The sequence below is a fragment of the Protomyctophum bolini genome, assembly GCF_963924005.1.
Source record: "Protomyctophum bolini genome assembly, chromosome: 23".
Classification (NCBI taxonomy): domain Eukaryota; kingdom Metazoa; phylum Chordata; class Actinopteri; order Myctophiformes; family Myctophidae; genus Protomyctophum; species Protomyctophum bolini.
In genome coordinates, this window is record NC_137884.1 from 16,325,743 (window position 1) to 16,348,809 (window position 23,067).

Below are 23,067 nucleotides of genomic sequence, written 5' to 3' on the forward strand. Positions count from 1 at the left end.
GAAAGACCAAATATTGCTTATTGACACTCATCAATGCGTCCTTGCGTCAATTTCATTCTTTTACTGCTAAGTAGAGACGTTGGGCTATATCTTGCGCCAGCCCTTAACCCTCATCCCTAAACTCATTTGCCATTTTTTACAATTTGAAAAAACCTTTTAAAATAGTTCCAATTGCCGATCTACAAGCTCACAGTGTCTCAATATAGATCGGCAAGTTGAACTATTTTAAAATGTTTTTCAAAATAGTGAGAAATGGCAAATACGTTTAGGGGTAAGGGATAAGGGTGGCGCAAGATGGAGCCGCTAATCTGCTAAGTACGAACATGTTCGTACCTAAAGCTTTACACCAAATATGAAACGGTTTAGCCAAAAATCACCTTTTAACATTGGCCCGGTTGCTAGGCAACGCCTCCGTAACCCCCAGCACCAGGATTTTTGCATACGGCCCCCATAGACCTCCAGTCAAAGTAGGATCTTCAATGCCTCATACCGGTATCTCTGAAACTACGAGCGCTGTCCTTGGTGATCATCATCCATCCGAGGTTCGGATGGATGCTCCCGACATGATAACATTTCTGGCAAAAGGTAAACAGCGTAAGCTAATGCTAATATTAGCCGATCTTTACAATGGTGGTATCCATGCCGGTAAAGCGGAAATGAAACCACCCAAAAAGCCCTGGCAGGGTTTAACTACCTTCTCCCGCCACCAGGTGGCAGACAAATAGTTAATATTGAATATTTGAAGTACAGTGTAAAATGAACCTGAAGAGTTAAATAATTTCTCCTTCTACTCTCCTTCAGTCTAACAGCAGATAAATGCTGAGTTATTTCACTGTCACTCACCACTGATTGTATCATCTGGAAGAGAAATTATTAACCTTCATTTGATACCAGTTTCCCTCTTTAATAATTCAATGATTGTCTAGTAGTAGATGGAGGGATGTTTTCAGTGGTGGAAAGTAACTAAGTACATTTACTTAAGTACAATTTTGATGAATTTGTACTTGAGTATTTCCAATTTCCAGTACTTTTACTTTTACTTCTACTCCTTTTACTCCACTACAATTATTTGAACACTTTAGTTAACTAGTTACTTTGGACATTTAAATTTTGACTAGAAAACATACATTAACCAATTCAACCCTATGTACATTTCGGCCATTTGAAAATAGCAGATCTACAAGCTCACAATGTGCTGCATCACGGCTATTTTCAAAAGATTTTGTACACATTTTGAACTTGTGAAATGGACCATTCTGCAATATGAGCACTTTTACTTTTAGTACTTTAAGTACATTCTGACGCCGATGCTTTTGTACTTTTACTCAAGTACATTTTGAATACGGGATCGTCCACTTGTAACGGAGTACATCTACATTGCAGTATTTATACTTTTACTTAAGTAAAACATTTGAGTACTCTTTCCACCACTGCTTGTCTCTTGAACGGCTATCATTTCTCATGTAAAGTGATCACTGGATCTGAGTGATTCGACCACAATACATCAACAGCTATTAGCTTCATCCACTAGCTTGGTGTATTGTGTGTTGTTGTGAGTTTAGTGTTTTTGCTGTTTGTAATATTTGTGTCCTGTGTATTAGAGTTGCCAAGAAACATGTATCGTGTTGTTGCAAACATAGACTGCATATATGTCTCTCTCTCTCTCTCTCTCTCTCTCTGTGTGTGTGTGTGTGTGTGTGTGTGTGGTCAGAATATAGTGTGATTCTATATGAATGTTGGCTGGCTAAACCATGCATGCACGCACGCATGCAGGCTGGGGTACACACTGTATACCCCAGCCTTTATTCGCCCTGTGAGGGAATCGATGAAGGGACCCAGAGGATGATTATATTCTCTGCTGATTGGTCAGATGCCATATCTTTCCTAGGGCTGATACAGCAGACACATATTCAATACCTGCTAGGTCTGGTCATCTGTAACCTCGCGTCACCAGACTTTGCAGTTTCCACCTCAGAGGAAAGCCTGGTCTGTGTTCCTAAATCGTCCGTGTGATCCGGTCTACACCGGATGATTAAAACTAAACTAAATAAAAATAAACCTGCGTCGCCAATGCGCCATAGAGTTATGGTCCCCCTGTTTGTTTTTAGTTTCCCAGTCGCTACGAGTTGTAATAAAATATGGATATACCAAACAAACTATTGCAAGAAGTACTTGAAGGAACAAAGCAAGCAAGTAGCAAGAGGAACTGGGCCACGTGCCATGTAAAGCTACCTCGGCAGGGTTCAAGACTATAATGTTGGCCCGTTGTCCACCAGTGGTTGATAACATATGAATTTGGGACAAACAAAAAAAGGCTGTTATTTTTCACTAAAAGCGGTCCAAATCCAAAGCCAACTCATGTCCAATTTACTAAGTCCAGAGGATTTAAGTGGTACTTAAGACCAGATGTTGACGACCGAATTGCCATTGTAATTTCTGAGCTTAGTTGACAGCACTACCGCAGGCGCAGAACTGGTCATCCTCTCAGTCACACAAACATGCTGGAATAGGATAAACACAGCAGAAAAAGATGGAGAACAGATCTGATCTTGTCAAACTGCGAAATGCATCAACCCTATAACCGTCACCCCTGAGTCAACACTACAACTCCAACAAAATACACCATGACAGCAGAGAGAGGCTCTTGTAAGCTTAACACTCAATCCTATCTTTCAAGACAGGTCAAAATGTAAGAAACAAAAACAAGCTCCAGTGCCGTCAGTTGACAAACCAACGTCAACTTTGCAACATGCCCAGACGTGCGACCCCTTTCCTGTCCCTTGAACCACAGGATGAAAGTCGATAAGAATCTGTTTTTGTATGCATTTTTGTCACGACATCTAACTCACAATCCCGCCACTCAAAATCCCCATATACGGGAATGTCCCCATATAGGGTTACGCATTGTGACACGTCTAGTCACGTCTCCAAGACACGCTATATATGGCCATGAACCCTGATTGTGATATCACGTCTAGTCACGTCTCCAAGACACGCTATGCCATGAACCCTTCCTGTTTTTCATTGTGCATTTCTTGGTCAAAGTTGATCCCATTCCCATGCCAAAGCGACGGCACTCGCCCAACAGTCTGCCGTCACCCAGGTGGATGCGTGCACACGTAGATCTGCCCCAGCAGTACGCCCTCCACACCCCCACGGAGGAGACTGCCGATGAGCGGCGCCATCGTCTGGCCAGGGAACGCCAGAGGCGCTGCCGTCAGATGACGGGCCTGCCCCAAAGTTATTTGTGCAGTTGCGCCTGGCAGCCCACAAAAACTATAGAGTTATGGCCCGGCCCTACCTGGGCCCTCATCAAACCCTGTACATTCAAGACACTGCCCCCGCTGCCACCCTTAGATCTCGATATATGGATCTGACCGCTTCTGACATTCCATATCTTGATCTGACACACACACACACACACACACACACACACACACGCCCTCAGGCGTCTTACTGGTTATTAACTTTTGTAATCAACGGTTCATGATTGTTCTTAACTTTTTGAAGTTCACTCACAATAAAAAGACTCACTCACACACCCTGGTCAAGTCCTACTTCTGTTCACATACAAGAGGAAAGGACATACAAAGGACATACAAGAAATAGAGAGAGCTATGCACATCTATCTTTGATAGAGGAGTTGACATAAGTTAGTAATCCTACAGTGTGACAAACAGACTGATCCATTAGAACTGGTTGTGACACACACACACACACACACACACACACACACACACACACACACACACACACACACTAATAGCCTGTTGTTAAGGGGTTTGACAGGCTGACAGTAATGAAAGGTTTCAAGCCTCTTCCCTTGTTGTGTAATTAGAGGGGTGTGGGGGTTTTCAAGAGTGCGTGTTCCTTTGTGTTTGGGCTTTTTAAACCAAGGTTCTACAACAGAGCCCCCACACAACAAAACACATACAATGACATGGTAACTGGTCCTAGAACAGTCATTTATGCATGGTGACTGATCCTAGAACAGTCATTTATGCATGGTGACTGATCCTAGAACAGTCATTTATTCATGGTGACTGATCCTAGAACAGTCATTTATACATGGTGACTGATCCTAGTAGTGATGGAGCAAACACATGGAACAGTGACTGTGTGTGTGTGTGTGTGTGTGTGTGTGTGTGTGTGTGTGTGTGTGTGTGTGTGTGTGTGTGTGTGTGCACGCGTGTCCGTGAGTGTGTACACAGTGTGTGTGTGTGTGTGTGTGTGTGTACACACACAGTGTGCGTGCGTGCGACCGTGCGTGCTGGGCGGGAGAATGTCTTGCCCCCTTCAATTATTCATCGGCTTGTTTCCATGGTAACTGCTACAGCTGGAGCAGCAGCCAGGGGGTGGGGCTTGGATTAGATTAGGCACGGTGGTGAAGTGTGTATTTTTCTGTCCCATCCTGTAGTTAGAGACCTCTTTGCGTGTGTGTGTGTGTGCGTGTGCGTGTGTGCGTGGCGTGCGTGCGCTGTATGGTACAGACTACAGTAGTGTAGCTCCATCTGCCGACAGACTTTATATAGACATTCACATACTGCACACATGTATACAAACAAAACATACTTTATCGCTAATATGCAATATTTATTTATTATTATTTATTTTTAAAATAAAAATAACTCTGTATAATGCATTTCGTGCGGGGTGCTGGTTTGCATACGTTTGCATATGTTTGCATTACGCCACGGCACAGGTTTCAGTTGAGGTTCTCAGAACCTAATTTTCGGCACTGCACAGGAGTAACCCGAGTTCTGGGAACCCATGGGAGGCGAATGCAGTGCTGCTGCTCCGAATTGTGCGGAGCAGCAGTGACTCGAGAGGCAGAGCAGGCCTTCTTGGGATTGTAAAGTTCCCGGTTTGATTGGATCGCTGGTGGCTCCTCCTGGCATCCTGCTTGTCGTAACGGAGCAGTTTGGTGCAGGGATGCACCGAAAGGGAAATTCTTGGCCGAAACTGAATACAGAATATAGGAAACAGTTGGCCGAATACCGAATAGCCGAATATGATTAATATTATATCTCTTTTTTCCTACCATTGCTTTCATGGCTGTACCTTAAAGCTACCTGATTATGGCAAAAGACATGATTATGGCAAAACTTAACTTAAATAATAATCACTATTATGGGTCCATAAAACATTTATTCAGCACTTTTGAATGCATTAATTGCATACACTATTTAGTGATATATTTTCGGCCTATTCGGGCCGAAACCGAATAGGCAGAAAATTTATTTTTAGCCATTTCCGGCCGAATATTTTCTGCGGACGAATATTCGGCGGGTGCCTTGGATGGATGTCTATGCCGTCGCTAATGTGTGTGTGAATTGGTGAATGTCCCACTGACTCCCACACATTGTCATGGTATCATGTAGTGGTGTCGCTAAGTAGTAGTGGTGTGTTTTTGTAGAGGTGTAGTGTTACTGTGCAGTGGTTTTGCTACAGTATGGTGTAGAGATACTGCAAATGTGTTACTGAGTCCTGACCCAAAGTGTCATTTACTGCTGCAGAAACGCTGATTCACACCCCGGCTTGATTACTGCAAAACAGCTTCCTTTAATAGTGGATTCATCACTACTAAAGCTCTCGATTAACTACTGTATGTACCGCATGTATAAAACTCTGCCTGCTCAACAGTACCCGCTTCGCAGACCACAACATCATACACTAGTCGTCCGTGACCTTCACTGGCTCCCAGTCAGACGCAGAATACATTTTAAAATACTACTCGCCCCCTACAAGACCCCCTCCCCACCCCCCATCTGATCCCTTTGCTCCAGTGGCGCTAAGCTCCTGCATGCAAACGCCCTGGGGGTGACAGGGCCTGGTTCTTCCCAGTCTCAAGCACTGGTCCTGGGGGTGACAGGGCCTGGTTCTCCCCAGGCTGAAGCACTGGACCTGGGGGTGACAGGGCCTGGTTCTCCCCAGGCTCAAGCACTGGGCCTGGGGGTGACAGGGCCTGGTTCTCCCCAGGCTCAAGCACTGGGCCTGGGGGTGACAGGGTCTGGTTCTCCCCAGGCTCAAGCACTGGGCCTGGGGGTGACAGGGCCTGGTTCTCCCCAGGCTCAAAAACTGGACCTGGGGGTGACAGGGGCACTGGACCTGGGGGGCTGGTTCTGTCTAAATATCAGTGGGTGTTAATAAATAATAAGAGTTCATAAATCTGAATGTTTTGATTCATTGATAAATTAAAAGGTTATTAATAAATAATGTTGTTGGTAATGGCCAATAATAAAAGGGACATTGCCAATTTATAATATTGATGAATAACTAATAATAAGGTTATTAAAATGGTAATGCTAACAGTTTCTAATCTCGGAGGAGTCAAACTTGAAGCCGAAGACCCATCCTTCTTCTAGCCCTCCATCCATTCATCTCTCTCTCTCTCTCTCTCTCTCTCTCTCTCTCTCTCTCTCTCTCTCTGCCTTTCCTCATCTCTCTCCTCTGCACCTTCACCCACCCCTCCTCTTTTCACTCTCTCTCTCATCTATCCTCTTCCTGCTCTCCTCTTCCTCCTCCCCTCCTCCTCCTCCTCCATTCGTTCATGCGGCTCTGTCTGCGCAACCTCTGTTCCACGCTGCCCCCAACCCCCCCTCTCTCTCCTCGTCTCCTCTCTGTGCCAGTGGTTATTCTGTAGCCACTGCTGCCCCCCCTCTCTCTCTCTTGTTCTCTCTCAATCTCTCTCTCTCTCATTTCATTCTCGACATCTCTCCTTCTATGTGTGTCTCTCTCTCTCTCTCTCTCTCTCTCGGTCTGTGAAATGAAGAGACGCATCGACAGAAACCTCTGGATGTTTGTGTGAACAGAAGCCGTCCCTCCTTCAGCGGAGAGGAGGAGAGCAGGAGAGCAGGAGGGGTACAGTAAGAGGATGTAGGGGTCGGTCGGTTGGTCGTCATGATCGCCGTCTCATTTAAATGTCGCTGTCAGATCCTCAGACGCCTCAATAAAGGTAGAGAGACTATGTGTGCGTGCGTGTGCGTGTGCGTGTGTGTGTGTGTAAACCGCTGACATTGAAAAGAGATAGACGAGAGAGGTTAACGGCAACGGAATGACATCTGCTTGTTTATAGCACTGGAAACCAGTTTGTGTGTGCGTGTGTGCAGTGTGCACGTGTGCATCCATCCGTGTGCGCGTGCGCATGCGCGCGTGTGTGAGTGAGTGTGTGTGAGATGACACGATTAAGAGATTATAGAATGTATATGTGATCATATCAATCAACATAATATGACATGACTTAGAACTGATCTGTAGTAGTTTGCTGTAGTACTGCAGTACTAGACTGGCTTGATACTGTACAATAACTCGACTGGTGTATTAGACCTAATGCAGTACTGTAATACTTAAGACTGATGTAGTACTTTGGTACTAGACTGATTTAAGTAAATAAAGCCTTGGGAAACCAACGGTTCATCATAGGTCAGGAGCCTATCTGGTGTACATCCAACAGACTATAGAAAAGATTACCAGGACTCATGTTGTATGCAATAGGATTCTTGTCTTTATTTAGTACGCACAACGGTCGCTGACGGGAAACTAAATAAAGACAAGAATCCTATTGGATACGACGTGAGTGCTGGTATTCTTTTCTATAGACTGTATCTTCCAGAGCCGTGCACCCGATACACTATTACGGGGAATTACTCAACTGAGTGCTTGCTTCTTCTGTCTTTCAACACTGAGCCCCAAGCAGGGAGGCATTAGTTGGGTCCCAGTTTTATAGTCTGGTATGACCCGGCCCGGGGAATTGAACCCCCGACCTCCCAATCTCAGAGCGGACACTCTAACCTCAAGGCCTACCCAGGATACGAATGTGGTATACCCTGCGCGAGCGCCGAAAGTGCTACTGTTGAGCCAGCCCGGGCCCGGGCCGGTCATTATAAGAGATTAGTTCAGATTATTTTACATAATTGTTTCAAAGCGTTGAGCTTGCAGATTGGGTATTTTCGAGTATTTGTAAGTGGTTAAGCTGTTCATTTAGCTGCATGGGGATTCCCTGGAACCCTCACAAGGACCCTTATGGGTCCCTGGGGAACCAGTTCTCTACCATGCAGATTCAGGTATATTTTACAGCTTTAAGATTATCAGAGAAATCAATCATTGAGGGTGAAATTACACTGGAAAATATGAACATGCAAGATCAATAAACGAGTGGTTCTCAAACATTTTCATGTTAAACCCCCCCCAAATTAACATGTATTTGGCCATGGACCCCCATTTGAAATTATTTTGCGCCAAGAACCCCCATACCCTCATGCATTGTGAGCTTATAGATTGGCTATTTTCAAATAGAAAAATAGGTTTAAGGTGGTTCAATTGTTTTTTTGATGCTATATTAACTTAATACTTAATGCTTGGGAGGGGGGGGGCTGGAACCCCTTCCAATGACCACTGGGGGTTTCTGGACCCCACTTTGAGAACCATTGCAATAAACAAAATCAGTTAAAATAGTTACCATGGGAAATACAACCGTGGCGTACAAATGTACAAACGGAGCCGGGGGTAAACTCAGGTCCTGGACGGTCCCTCGGGTCTCTTATGCTAGTGACTTGTGTTTTCTCTCTGCGTTTGTTATCCGTTATCTTCTCTGATGCTGTTTTCTGTGATGGTTTTCTGAGAATACGGATGCTGGGGTCTATATAGAGTTAAGACTATTGAGTTTTAGGTCATGTTGCAACGGCAAGAGATTCAATGAATCTGCTGCACACAAAATGACTAAAAGCAGTCTTTCCAAGATCAGACCTGGCATGAGTATAGTATATAGCTTTACTGTAACGGGGTGCTGGTTTGGCTTTACTGCTTTTTAATGTGCCCAACCAGCGGTGCCGGTTGGGCACTGGCCTACTTGTAACGCAAGTTGCAAGTTGGAAATGCATGCCCCACCCAGATATTATGTCTGTGTCCCTTTTATGCCCATATAAAATGTCAAATAATATATAAATATAAATATAAAAACTAAGGTTATCACAATATCCCTATCTGGTCAGCAAACAACTCAATCCTGGCATCTGAGAAGCCTTTGACAGAGGTCTTCGTGCTTTGCATTTGATTGTAGCTTTACCTCATGAATGGCAAAACACTGAAAACAGTCTTATAGCAGGCACAACAGATGAACTGCATGATCACTGGAAGACCGATAAGCGTGGACCTGACCCTGTTAGGAATGTACAAAGCAACTACAGATAACCAGGGATGACTACAATGGTAAGTGGGTGCTGAGGCTGGGTGAAAGGCATACTGTTATAACAGCACCGAATGAGGGCTGCTGGCAACACCATAGATAGAATATAGTTGGCTTGTCGGAGCCTGGAAATAGGCACATTATACCCCACGGTATATGGCCCTACCACAACAAGGCATATGCTACAAGCAAAGCACATGAAGAATAGGCCTCTAGAAGGGAGGAGGGTGTAGAAGTTGATGGGAAACTTTATAATATACCGAAAGTATTATAGTATAATATGGAGTTTATGATGATGTTCATTGATTAACCACTTCGTTCGTTGAGTCACTTTTTTATGTTTTATTTTTATTTATTTTTGGCTTTCGCCTTTATTTTATTTTTTATGTTGAGTCACTTTTTACTCTACACCAAATCACTTCACTGAAAATAGCTGATCCACAAGTGAACATCGTTTCACGTGAGGTGTCGTGAGCTTGTAGATATGCCATTTGCTGACTGTTTGCCCCAGAATGTGGTTCATGTGGTTAAATTAGTCAAATAAAGTGATTATGATGATGATGAATACTGAATAATTTATATTGATACGACAGTGATGATGATGATGATCATCATCGATTAAAGTGAGATCATTCTATGACAGGCGATTTTTTTCATTCTGTGAATCTATGGTTGGTGTCTTTGAAGGCTGATAATTGCAACTGAGCTACCACTTAGGAAGGGGTTAGGGCTATCATGAAATATTACCTAGGGATATAGACCTTAAAAATCTTGCCACCTTGAGTGTCCTCGACTAGTGAAAATTCTGGTTTGGGCTCATGGAGACACGTGGTGCATTTATAGATAGATGAGGATAGAGAAGGATACTGATTAAACACAGTTGTAATTGGAAGTGACGACACAAAGCAATGAGCAGACATCATTGGAACTGGAACCTGATAAATGGGTACTTTCCTGATTGGCTGAAATTTGGTCACCTACCTCAAAATGTAACTATTTAAACTGGATTTCCCTGACAGCTCCTCTCCTCTCCGTTTGAAACCAGAAGGTACACATTATAAATGTGTATGTTTGTGTGTGTATATGCATATTTTGTTTGTGTGTGTGTGTGTGTGTGTGTGTGTGTGTGTGTGTGTGTGTGTGTGTGTGTGTGTGTGTGTGTGTGTGTGTGTGTGTGTGTGTGAGAGATAGCTGCCCTACATTTGGTGGGGGGAGGGGAGTCTGTGGGGGCTTAGCTTTCATCTTCTGTTAGTTATGGTGTGTGTGTGTGTGTGTGTGTGTGTGTGTGTGTGTGTGTGTGTGTGTGTGTGCGTGTGCGTGTGCGTGTGCGTGTGCGTGTGCTGTGTTTAGAGAGAATGTGTGGTTCTATTTTCAGAGCCGTTACTGTACACTGTTGGAATATAATATAATGGAATAGAAAATAATATCTATAACATGATCCGGTACATTATGGTGCGTTATTCTACAGTATATAGTACAGTTAGTTCTACTATAATTATTCCATGTGGCAGCAGATTCATCCTCTGCAACTAGGAGCAGCTGGCAGCCACTGTTCAATGCCCGGGGACTCCAGCTCTTTAAGGCCAGTGCCTTGCTCAAGTGCACTGACAGGAGTATGTCCCTAACATGCGTGTCTTTTGGAGGGGAAACCACACGCGAACATGGAGACAGCATGCAAACTCCACACTCCCTGGTTTGAATAACAGGTCCTTCTTTCCGTGAGTTTTCTGCACAATACAATATATTACTCATTGTAGCACAGTGAGCCAGCCTGGGAAGTAGAAAATCCCAGGTTGGATTCCCAGCCCCGATAGAACTGAGGACAAGGGACGAATCAAACACTGCGATAGTTCAGGCAGTCACGAGGCGCGGCACGGCACTCAGGCGGTTCCCACCCTATACTCAGCCAAGCTCAATCACCCTTCAGTTTCATTCGCTAACAAACTAGCACATACACCCTCGATCCTAATGGTTCAATGTAGGTGGTCTTTTTAATCCATTCAGGGCGGGAACCCCTTTTGGTGTTTTAAGCATTATGTTATACTTTAGCTATTGAAAAATAGCAGATCTACAAGCTCTGCTATCTTTGGAAAATATCTTTGAAGATATATTCTTTCAGAGAGAACTCAAATCTTTGCTGCTCGGGGGTTCCCTGGAACAACATATTTTCAGATTGGGGTCGGCGGCCAATTACATATATTTCTGGGGGTCCTTGACATGAAATAGTTTGAGCACCACTGACATAGAAACATGGGGTTTTCAGAACCCCTGCTCTAGTCTGCATAGCTCACAGCACCCTTGCTGCAGCCTGTCAGTGATCAAAGTCCCTTGGATTCCTTCACCTCCCCAGCCGCCCTCCTCCCTGTGACATTTAGTTCTTCACTATATGTTAAATGTTTGACTTCCGTGGATTGTATATTATACCGTAGGCTTAAAGGACTCGATGTTAGGTTCATGTAATACCTGTCCTGTGTCTTAGGCTCTGCTTGGAGGGTGTTAGTGATTCTGATTCTGTGTCTGCACAGCTATTCAGTAGTTATATCACAGGAGCAGAGTCACTCACAACGCCAAATTGACTGCAGTATCATTGCAATAAATGGTTCATCTTGACGAGAGTGCCGACAGTGACAGCCATGTTGTTGGTGAAACGGTCGCATAATAGTTTGATTGGCTGAGCAGTGAATGCAGTGCTGTGCCAGACCTAGGCTAATGTGCCATGAGAATGCAGACTTGGGTATACTGTCTTTATTTCCATCCTTCTCCCTTTCACCCCTCCCTCTGCATCCTTTCATCCTTCAATACCTTGTTAATTTAATTCTCTCTGCCTCTTTTGTTGCGGTGAGGCCGATTCTAAAAAAGCCTTCTAAATCCAGACCTTTTCTGAAAAACTTCAAATATTTATATAGCAGCATCACATTTTTTACATTTTTGAATACTGTATATACTGCATGTACAGAACCCCACAATGGGTTCCTGGCCTGAGGGGGTAAAACACCAAAAGGGGTTCCCACCCAGAATGCATTTTAAATTCCTAATCCTAATCCCAGAGACAGAACGGCATGAGTGAGGACATGGTCTTGACAGACTGGTGCCTCTTAAGGCTCATACATAGTCTGGATTTTCGGTGGTTAGGTGACCACCGAACTACAACATGACGTCACGAGCCGCGGTGAAGAGCAAACCACCACCACCGCTCCAGCCCTTCTCTCTGTTTTTACTCACCACCGCTCAACGTTATTTCAGCTCCGGTGGTCAGCTCACCACCGGAGCGGTGGTCACCTCACCACCGAAAATCCAGACTATGAATAGGCCTTTAGTCTTCCCGGAATGTTTTGGATGAAGAGGTGGTGGGCCCGCCGAGGCGAGAGGTGTCAACAATGATCTCTCCCACTCTCTCGCCCTGTGGGTAGATTGGAGAGACAGCAGGTTGCGTGGTGCCGCAGGGCCTCGTGACTGACACACACTGATTCCACTTTTTGGTTTCTGGCTGCAAAACACCCGCCCAGCGCTTTGGGGCCAGGCAGGCTTCCACATTTCCCAATCTGTTGCATCACGACAGCCTCTCAGTGGCACCACTGCACCCCGGCTCCATGTCTTTGATCTCGTCACAGCAGCTTCATGGTCAAGCTTATGCCCCAAGCTTGGCAATTCATTTTACAGCAGATAATAAAAGCTCTAAAAACACATTGCAAACACATTACATAAACAACAACAAACATACATTATCGCAAGATACAGATCATTACGTTTAAATATAAAGATTATTCATCCATTGACTTTTTTGAGCACCTGCTTGTCATACAGCTGAAGTTTACCCCCACAATTGCTAACAACCCTGTTAAGGGCATTTGTCTGTCTAACACCAAGGTTACCATACCAGCAAATGGCAGCAAAGGAGATGACAAACTCAATGAAGGCTCTGTATAGAACAAAATCATCAATGATTTGTCCACCTGAAATTTGGCTAACTTCCTTAAACAGAAGAGGCGCTGCTGGCCTTTCTTACACACAATTTCAGTATTGGAATGGAATTTCAGACGATTGTCGATAATGGTCCCAATAATGGTCCCAAGAATGTTTGGAGAGTTTCAGTGTCCGCGTATCAAGCAAGAGTGACTGATATACTCCATTAATGAATGATGATCCAGAGTCTTCTCTTCTCTGGCCGAGCATTTAATCAGCTGTTTGTATTTGGGAACGATTGTGGGTTGAATATCCTTTGTTAAAACCCCCCTGAGGACAATAACGAGGGAGTTGGGTTTCTTTCAGCTTCAGTGCTTATTATTTGGTCAATGAGTTGCCGTCGTGCCTCGCTCGCATTGGCTTGCCGATGGATAATGGAGACAGCAATCACTACAAATTATAACTTAATTCACGAGGTGAATAATAAAACAGCTTACTGTGTCAGTGAGTGAAGAAATATTCAGTCAGGGAAAGACAGACGGTATTGAAGCACCACGTTGGCCTTAGCAGGCAACAGAGCATGCACTATCCCTCTCTGTTTCTGGCGGCCCCTACTGGTACTAATAAGTCATATACTCGTGCTCATGACCAATGCCAAATGCCAATGCCACATAGGCGCATAGGCGGACACGGACATTGCTGGTTGTAGGAGTGGTTGCACCAAAAAATTAAATAAAGGCGGAAGCCGCAAAAAATTGAAGCACCACCTTGATTAATGTAGAAACAATAAAAACTGCTGGAGCCCCTTTGTTGCTGACCGGATGTCCGGACAAGGGTCATAGCTGGAATCACGGCAGCTGGTATAGGCAGTGTTTCTCAAAGTGGGGTGGTTCTATCCAGGAGGTTCAAAATCCACTGATCTGCTATTTTCTAAAAGTCCCCCAAAAAATGTGAATGTTTTGCCTGGCACAAAGTATATATTTTCACTTCAGATTAGGGATTCATTCCACAGCCATATTCATTTGGGGGTCCTTGACATGAAAAGGTTTGAGAAACACTGTTGTTAGGGATTGTTTGCTGTGGTGTCTGTCGACTTGCATATTACTTTTTGTCTTGTGTTTGTACTTAAATATGTACAGTAAGTAAACATTTGTTGAAATATGGCTCTTGATATTTACAGTTTTCTTTTGTTGTTGGTGTGTGTGTGTGTGTGTGTGTGTGTGTGTGTGTGTGTGTGTGTGTGTCTCGTGCATTTAAATGTAATATTTCTGTAGACTAGTATAACAAGTTGTTTCGAGTTAAGCTCTGAGCTTAGCAAGCCTGCGATGTCCAGCAGAAATAAATTATCCAATCATTAGCCAGAGTTACACTAAACTGGTTGAATAATATTAATAATAATACTAATACTAATACTAATACTAATACTACTACTACTACTACTACTACTACTAATACTACTACTAATACTAATACTAATACTAATACTAATACTAATACTAATACTAATACTACTAATAATAATAATACAAGTGTGTGTGTATATAAATATGTTTATTAATAATTTATTGATGTGTGTATTTCCAGATGAGGGTCCATACGGTAAACACTCTGCTGTCTCCAGATCAGCAGATGGAGCCCTTGCTATCAGGAGGCAGTCTATACCTGGTACTACATGCTAAAAGCACACACACACACACACACACACACACACATGCACGCATACTATTTTCCAGTGTGTCTTTACTCTTTTTTAATCACTACGCGGCACTCACTCACATCTAGAGTTCGTGGCACTACACAGTCCTACACATCTACTAATACGTGGTTTCTGTTGTGTTTGAACTTCAGTGCATATTGAAATTCACTTCATTCTACCTGTATATTATATGCGTTTGATCTCCATATATGTAAGTGCATTTGACCGTGGACCGTGGCCCTTGGGGGACCGACATGGGTTTCTGTGCATTTTGGTTTATGTTGTGTGACTGACGGCCGAGCTACACCAGCCTTTTCAACGTGTGCACACGCTAGCCCAGCATACGTGCACTTAAAATAGGGCTGGATGAGATCTATAAGTGCGCGTGTGCATGTGTGCGTGAACGTGTATGTAAACGCACGCTGAAAAGCCTGTTGTAACTCGGCCGTGAGCCCATGACACAAACAGTGCATGTTTGGTTTCTGTGGCGTCTGAACTCAGCGCATGTTGAACGTCGTACTCCATATACTGTATGTGCATTTGGATTGTGTTGTGTAATGTGTGTGACATCAATGCATGTTGATCCTATATATGTGTGCATTTGACTCCCTATAATTATGTGCATTTGACGTTTGGGCCGCAGTGGTCAACGGACCGACGGACAGGCTGACCCACACTGTAGACACATAAAACAACCATTTCTCTTGTGAGGAAAATGCTCCTCACACTGTCTGTTTCTCAAATTCTGCTATACTTGTGGGGACAAGTATAGAAATACAAGAGCACACACACACACACACACACACACACACACACACACACACACACACACACACACACACCTTCCTAAACACAGACAATAGAAACATTGTCTCAGCTCTCTTCTCTCTGCTTTCTCTGTCTCTCTTCACTCTTGCTCTCTCTCTCTCTGTCCTCTCTCTCTTATCTTGCTCTATATCTCTCACCCTCTCTCTCCCTCTCCCTCTCTCTCTCTCTCTCTCTCTCTCTCTCTCTCTCTCTCTCTCTCTCTGTTAAAATTTTCAGCCAGTTAATGAAATATAGATGATAGACACAAATAGAAGGATGACTTCACCCTCACTCTCTATCCCTCTTTTCCTCGATCTCTCCATCCGCCCTGCCTTTCGACACAACTGGACTGAAAGACGGACGGAGCAAAAAGAAAGAATGGAAGATAGAATGAAAGAAAGAAAGGCAGATGTGTGACCGACCAAGTTGACCAATCACCGGGGTTGTGTTCTTGTGTGTGTGTGCGTGTGCGTGTGTGTGTGCGTGTGTGTGTGACACGCAGATGAGTTCCGAGGCTGCTCATTGGTGGAGCTGATAAAGAAGGAGGGCACGACACTCGGGCTGACGGTGTCCGGGGGAGTCGACAAGGACGGTAAACCACGGGTCTCAAACCTGAGACAAGGAGGCATCGCGGCTAGGTAACACACACACACACACACACACACACACACACACACACACACACACACACACACACACACACACACACACACACACACACACACACACACACACACACACACACTTTTTTTCTCACAAATATAACCAAATGTACAGTTACCAAAATGACCCCTATGGACCTATTTGCTACGGACCTATTTGCTTACATTAAGAATGGGGCTCATCATTTTATTCAGTTATAATTAATGCAATACGGGTAGTGGTGGAAAGTAACTAAGTACTGTTACGGTTAAGTACTGTACTTAAGTACAATTTTGAGGTATTTGTAGTACTTGTACTTCCATTTGCCAACATACTTTTACTTCTACGCCACATCTCAGAGGGAAATATTGTGCTTTTACTCCACTACATTTATTTGAATGACTTTATACATTTGAAAACGTGTGATTTCAATTTGGGACATTCTGCATGATGAGTACTTTTACTTTTGTACTGTACTGTATATTTTGATATCAATAATGAAATCCGGACTTTCACTTGTAACGGAGTATAGTTCTACATTGCAGTATCGATGCTTTTGCTTAAGTAAGAAATGTGAGTACTTTTTCCCACCACTTGATGCATGCATATATACTTTTGACAGGAGTGACCAGCTGAGCGTGGGAGATTACATTCGCTCAGTGAACGGCATCAACCTCACCAAGTTCAGACACGACGAGATCATCGGCCTGCTGAAGAACATCGGAGAGAGGGTCGTACTGGAGGTCGAATATGAACTCCCTCCCGTCTGTGAGTTCTTTATTAGTTACTAGAAGTCGGTGGTTTTTAACCCTTTTTCATTTCGTGGCCCGTTATTTATTCTGCATTTGAGCCACGGACCACCATGAGATTTAGCCTTGCAGACCCAAAACTAAAGAATGTTTTGCGCAAACGTTAAAAAATAACAATTCTTCTGCATTCTCTTAATGTGTAGACTTGGAACTCTCGAGAGCGTAAAATGAAAGCAAATGGAACCATAAGGCTCCATTTGGTTTCATTTTACGTTCTCAAGAGTTACATTTGGTTACCAACTCTCCATCATTTAGCTGGGGACCACCTGGAAACCCCTCAAGGACCACTGGTGGTCTCACCGGTTGAAAACCACTGCTATATGTAGTAGTGTCATATTACTGATGCATTGATCCGTCAACAAATAAGAACTACTGTAAGTGGAGACGAGATCCAGTAGAACTAGTCATTTCATGTTTGGTTGCGCTCTGAAAATAGCCGATCTACAATCTGTAGATGGGCTATTTTCCGCAGCCATGCATGCAACCGAGTGATGAAATCATTCATTACGACGCCATCAAGGCAACAAATCCACTGTAACTATTGAGGTGGCTAAAATATGACCAAAACTAATTTCATTCAAAAGACTATTATGACGCTGAAGCCATAGCGTTCTCCTCCTTACTTGCCAGACGCCTGATACTATTTCATTGGAAAAAAGCAGCGCCGCCATCTCACAAACGTTGGGTGGAGGATGTTATGTCACATCTCAAGCTCGAAGAACTTAAATATACGATCAGGGGCTCCACTCAGAAATATACCAGAGTTTGGCAACCGTTCCTAACCTACTTTGCGGTAGTATTTTCTACATAACCATTGGCCATCCCCCCCCCCCCCCCCTTTTCCTTTTCCTTTTGTTTTGTATTTTTATTTAATGTATTTTGCTTTATACTGTATTTCAGTTATTGTTGAGGTCATAAATGTACAATTTGGAGGGTTTTGTTTTACATTGTATTTCAGACAATAATATAATATATATAATATAATATAATATAATATAATATAATATAATATAATATAATATAATATAATATAATATAATATAATATAATATAATATAATATAATATATATTTTTACATGAATGTTGAGTACTGGTGTTGTTGTTGTTGGTTTGTCCGGTATCTGTCTTGTACCTGTCCTGTCTTATGTTAAAAAAAACTTCAATAGAAAAACTTGAATAAAAGACTATTATGACTAAACCTAAAGCAAAATTAGCTGTCAAAATGAACACTGCATTGTAGTTTGACCTTGTAAGCATTGATGTTGTTAATGATGTTATTAATGAAGTTGTTTTTGTATTCCAGCAGTGCAGGGGTCAGGGGTCATGTTTAAAAATGTGGAGGTCACACTTCATAAAGAAGGAAACACGTTTGGCTTCGTTATCAGAGGTACGGAAGCGCGCGAGTGTGTGTGTGTGTGTGTGTGTGTGTGTGTGTGTGTGTGTGTGTGTGTGTGTGTGTGTGTGTGTGTGCGTGTGTCAGAGAGAGAGATGTGTGGCCTGACTGTTGATACATGTTTTAATTTACCAAATTTGTATCTTGAAAACAAAGTTTGGATTTTCATAAATTGCAAATATCTGTGCCTTATTCTGAAAAAGAAATCTATTTTCTGTCATTGTATAAATGTAGGGCTAAGTGGAGAACTGTTTACAAATCAAATCACTGTACTAAATTAAACAATATCTTTAACCCATTAATGCCTATTAAATCCTTAAAATAAGTTTTCTGAAAAACGTATCAGTGGTGCTCAAACATTTTAATTATATGTATTTGGCCGTGGACCACCATCTCAAAATATTTTGTTCCAGGGACCCCCAGAAGCAAAGATTTGAGTAAAAAGAAACCTTGGCTTTAATGTTTTGTTTTTAAAGATTTTTCAAAAATAACAGATCTTTAGCACGGCACGAAGTGACGCGTTATGATGTCTGCTATTTTTGAGTAGTATAAAATATAAAATATATGTATAAAATAATGTTTATACTTGAAATCGTAAATGACACCAATGGGTTTCACGGTTTTAATCCAACAGCATTAAAAAAAAAAGTCATCCACATTCACCTGGTACAGCCATTTTTAGGTTCATATTCTAAATGTCTCTTATGTTTGTAGGCGGAGCTCATGAAGATAGGAATAAATCCCGCCCCATCGTTATAACCACCATCAGGCCAGGTGGGCCGGCTGACAGGTGAGGTGATTAGGAATTCACAGTACTGCTGCAACATTCTGCAACATTTTTATCATGTAATATTAACCAATACGTTTAAAAAATGTACAGTAAAACTGGCTGCAATTAAATCTCTCTATCCCCCCCCCCCCCCTCCCTCCCTCGACCTCCCCCCCCCCCCCTCTCTCTCTCTCGCTCTCCAGAGAAGGAACTATCAAACCTGGTGATCGTTTGCTAAGTATTGATGGAATTCGCCTCCATGGCAGCAGCCTTTCGGAAACTATGAGCATTCTGAAGCAGTGTGGACAAGAAGCGACACTGCTTATTGAATATGATGTCTCTGTTATGGGTGAGCTATCAGCTACAGTACTATTTCATCATGGTAATTGTCATGTTGCGTAACAACAACCATGGGGTGTCCTGTACATCAGGCTGCCTCACGCTGCATAAACAGGAGATAGGCCTCCAGCCACCTGGTTTGGCAAGGCGAACCTACTTACTTAAAAATGTCCCCTAGAGACAGAGCCATTACGTTTCTGTTTGGTTTGAGCTATCACGAACATTACGGTAAACCTTGCATCTTTTTCTTTCTCTCCGACCTGAAAACAGACTCTGTGGCGACAGCATCCGGTCCGTTGCTAGTGGAGGTGGCCAAGGCGACGGGGTCCAGTCTGGGCGTGGCTCTCTCCACCTCCATGTTCTGTAACAAGCAGGTCATTGTCATTGACAAGGTCAAGCCTGCTAGCATCGCAGACAGGTAAACTAACAGCGTCAAGTGTTGGAACTAAAGCTGGAGACGGAGTTAATCGATGTAATCGATTATATCATTTTATTTATTCATAATTCATAGTTTGCTAAAATAATCAATTAATAATCAATCCCTATTTTTTGTCAATAGTAAAAGCATAGACTGTAAAAAATATGGACAAAGCGTTCCCCGGGTCTAACATGAACGTAAAATGAAGCCTGTCAGTCCTTGTATTGTAAATCGCCATCTTTCTAGATCCATCCGCCAACAAACGTAAACGTGTGTGTGCGTGCGTGTAGGTGCGGTGCACTCCATGCAGGAGACCACATCCTGTCGGTAGATGGAACATCCATGGAGTTCTGTTCTCTGGCTGAAGCCACTCAGCTGCTCTCTGCCGCCTGTCAGACCGTCAGACTGGAAATACTACCACACCACCAGACCAGACTGGCTCTAAAACCACCTGAGCAAGGTACTCATGCTTTACTGTTGCTACTACTACTACTGCTGTTACTACTACTATTACTACTACTGCCGCTACTGCTGCTACTACTGCTGCTTCTACTACTACTACTACTACTACTGCTACTACTACTACTACTACTACTACTACTACTACTACTACTACTATTCTAATTTTAAAGGTTTCATGACATTCATTTTCATTTATTTGTATTTTTTGAGGTTTTATAATCAATCAATTACACCCACACAACCTGAATTTTGAACATTCAGTGGATTTTCTGTGGTTTGGGGTTTTCTTCTGTGTGTTCTAACGCCTTTTGAGCTGCAATGAGAACAGGCAAAATCCCTCAACAGTGACATCTGCTGGCAAATTCCTCTGTCATATATGGGATTTGTGGACTGTTACATCACAGTCCACAGGCAAATCAGAGCACTTGTTTGAGCCTAATTATTCAGAGACCACAGAAAATCCACTGAATGTTCAAAAGAAAGAAATGTAATACCTTTAATATCATATTACTTCTATTAGGACTACTGATATTACTACTACTACTACTACTACTACTATAGAGTGGTTCTCAACATGTGCCCACATGATTTTTGGGGGGTCCTTAGATGACACTGAAGTGACTCTAAGGACTTTTAAGACCTTTTTTAATGATAAAACTATAAAGTTGGCTTACCGCTAATCAAAGCTCCCCTCGAGCGGCAGCTCCATGTTCTATTGCTTCCCCTTCAGGCACAATGCATTGAAAAAAGAGCAAGGTGGTGGATGGGGCCTTTCTAGGCCTTTTTAAGAGTATTCCTTTTTAAATCGCGCAGGATAAATAAAGCGTCTGTGTTTAGTGGCTCAATGATATCTAAAATATGAATGCTTCTAAAGAGTCTTAGTGAGTGAATAATCCGATCAGCACGACCACAACACCATTGTTGTTGTCGGTAGAGGAGGAGGCAGTCTTCTTCTACAGCCAAATAGAATGGTTGTGAACGGTGGCGGTTGCTGAACTATCGCCCCTATCGCTGGTGGGGGTTGAGTTAATAATAATAATACAAATAAATATCGCTTTGTTCACTTTGCGAGGCGTTGTGAGCTTGTATATCTGCTATTTTCTGTGGAACCAAACATGTAATGTCTCAACTCCTACATTCCAAGTGCTGGGGGGGGGTGTCACAGCACCAAGGCCGTTTTTATTGACAAAAACCAACTGTAGATTTAGTCGACTAAAGTCGCGTGACATTTTAGTCGACTAAAACTAGACTAGCACTAAAGCATTTCCGATGACTAAAATACGACTAAAACTAAATTAATTTCTATTCAAAATCAACACTGTTGAGAACCACTGCTATAGAGCACATACATGTATACTGTAAGTCCTGACATCACTTCCATTATTCCCCTGAGTTGCCTCATTATCGTGAGAGTTGTTTTCTCCATTGTAAATCCTACACACTTTTGCATCATCACGTCATTATTAAGATTAATTAACTGTGTTCCACAAGAATAAATACAAAATGAGTCCGGCGGGATTCTGTCAGGTATGTGACTCTGTGCGGTGTGTGACATTTAGTTATAACATCTGTGTTGTGTTGTGTTTGGAGAAAATGTAATGATGCGGCGGAAGTATAGCGTTGGAAACTACAGTGGGAAATTCACGACCTGAAAGGTTTGAGAACCACTGCTTCAGTAAAGACAAAATCCAGTGCAACACAACATGGCGATTTTGTGCGACAGACCGGACGGTAGTGCCGTGGTCCGGACACTGGGAAATGGGAGTTGTAGTCGTTTGGTCATCTTTAAGCCTAATCGTATTGTAGTCTAGTTGTAGGCGGCCCTCTACTTTGTAGCTCTTTGGAGTGACTGCCTTGTCACAGTCAATTGATGCCTCATATCCATATGAATAAAATCGTCAGACTCATTCGTTTGGTTTTTGGAACGCAGTTTTTGATGACGTGATGCTGAAACCGCGTATGGGATTTAGAATGTGGACTTGGAAAACACCTGGGTGACCCCAGGGGGGGGTAACAGAAGTGATGTCACACTTAGGTTAATATTAGTAGTACATACTACTACTATTCAACATGTAAATGTTTTTTTTGTTAAACCTTACCCTGGTGTCTGTCTGTCTGTCTGTGTGTGTGTGTGTGTGTGTGTGTGTGTGTGTATGTGTGTGTGTGTGTGTGCGTGTGCGTGCGCGTGTGTGTATCGTGTGCATGCGTATGTATAATGTGTATCGTGTATGTGCATGCGTATGTTATTTGTGTGCGTTGCGTGCGTGCACTCGTGCAGTGAAGGTACAGTGCAGTAGTCGTTCTCTCCCCTGGCAGAGAGGCGGAGGAGGAGCCTCATCCTCTTCGTCATCTACTCTTCCTTCTTATCAACACTACAACACCTTCCACTCCTCCTCCTACACCCGCAGTCTGACCCGCAACAACAACTCCACCCGTATGTTTCCAATCCTCTCCGCTCCTATCCCCCCCTCCTCTCTTTGGCTCCCATTTATCAATCTGATGATGCAGTGGTTTTCAACATTTTTCATATCAAGGCCCGTTTTTTTGAGCCACAGACGACCATTTCATGACATTTTAGACTCGCTGACCCCTGTCAGATCTGTACACCATTCCATTCTCTAGTTACGTAGACTTCTTGTAAATT

General features: G+C 43.1%; 1 protein-coding gene across 3 annotated transcripts in view; it reads left to right on the forward strand.

The window, feature by feature from the left end:
* grip1 (glutamate receptor interacting protein 1) overlaps positions 1-23,067 on the forward strand; it is a 76,494-nt gene that overhangs the window by 23,473 nt on the left and 29,954 nt on the right. For 2 of the 3 annotated variants that reach the window (XM_080757654.1, XM_080757655.1), the window contains 9 exons: positions 14,672-14,752; positions 16,093-16,228; positions 16,855-17,000; positions 18,346-18,429; positions 19,150-19,225; positions 19,408-19,553; positions 19,814-19,961; positions 20,252-20,421; positions 22,702-22,857. In XM_080757654.1, coding sequence (XP_080613780.1) covers positions 14,672-14,752; positions 16,093-16,228; positions 16,855-17,000; positions 18,346-18,429; positions 19,150-19,225; positions 19,408-19,553; positions 19,814-19,961; positions 20,252-20,421; positions 22,702-22,857 — 1,143 coding nt within the window. The remainder of the gene's footprint in view (positions 1-14,671; positions 14,753-16,092; positions 16,229-16,854; positions 17,001-18,345; positions 18,430-19,149; positions 19,226-19,407; positions 19,554-19,813; positions 19,962-20,251; positions 20,422-22,701; positions 22,858-23,067) is intronic. The other variant, XM_080757656.1, reaches the window with a different exon arrangement.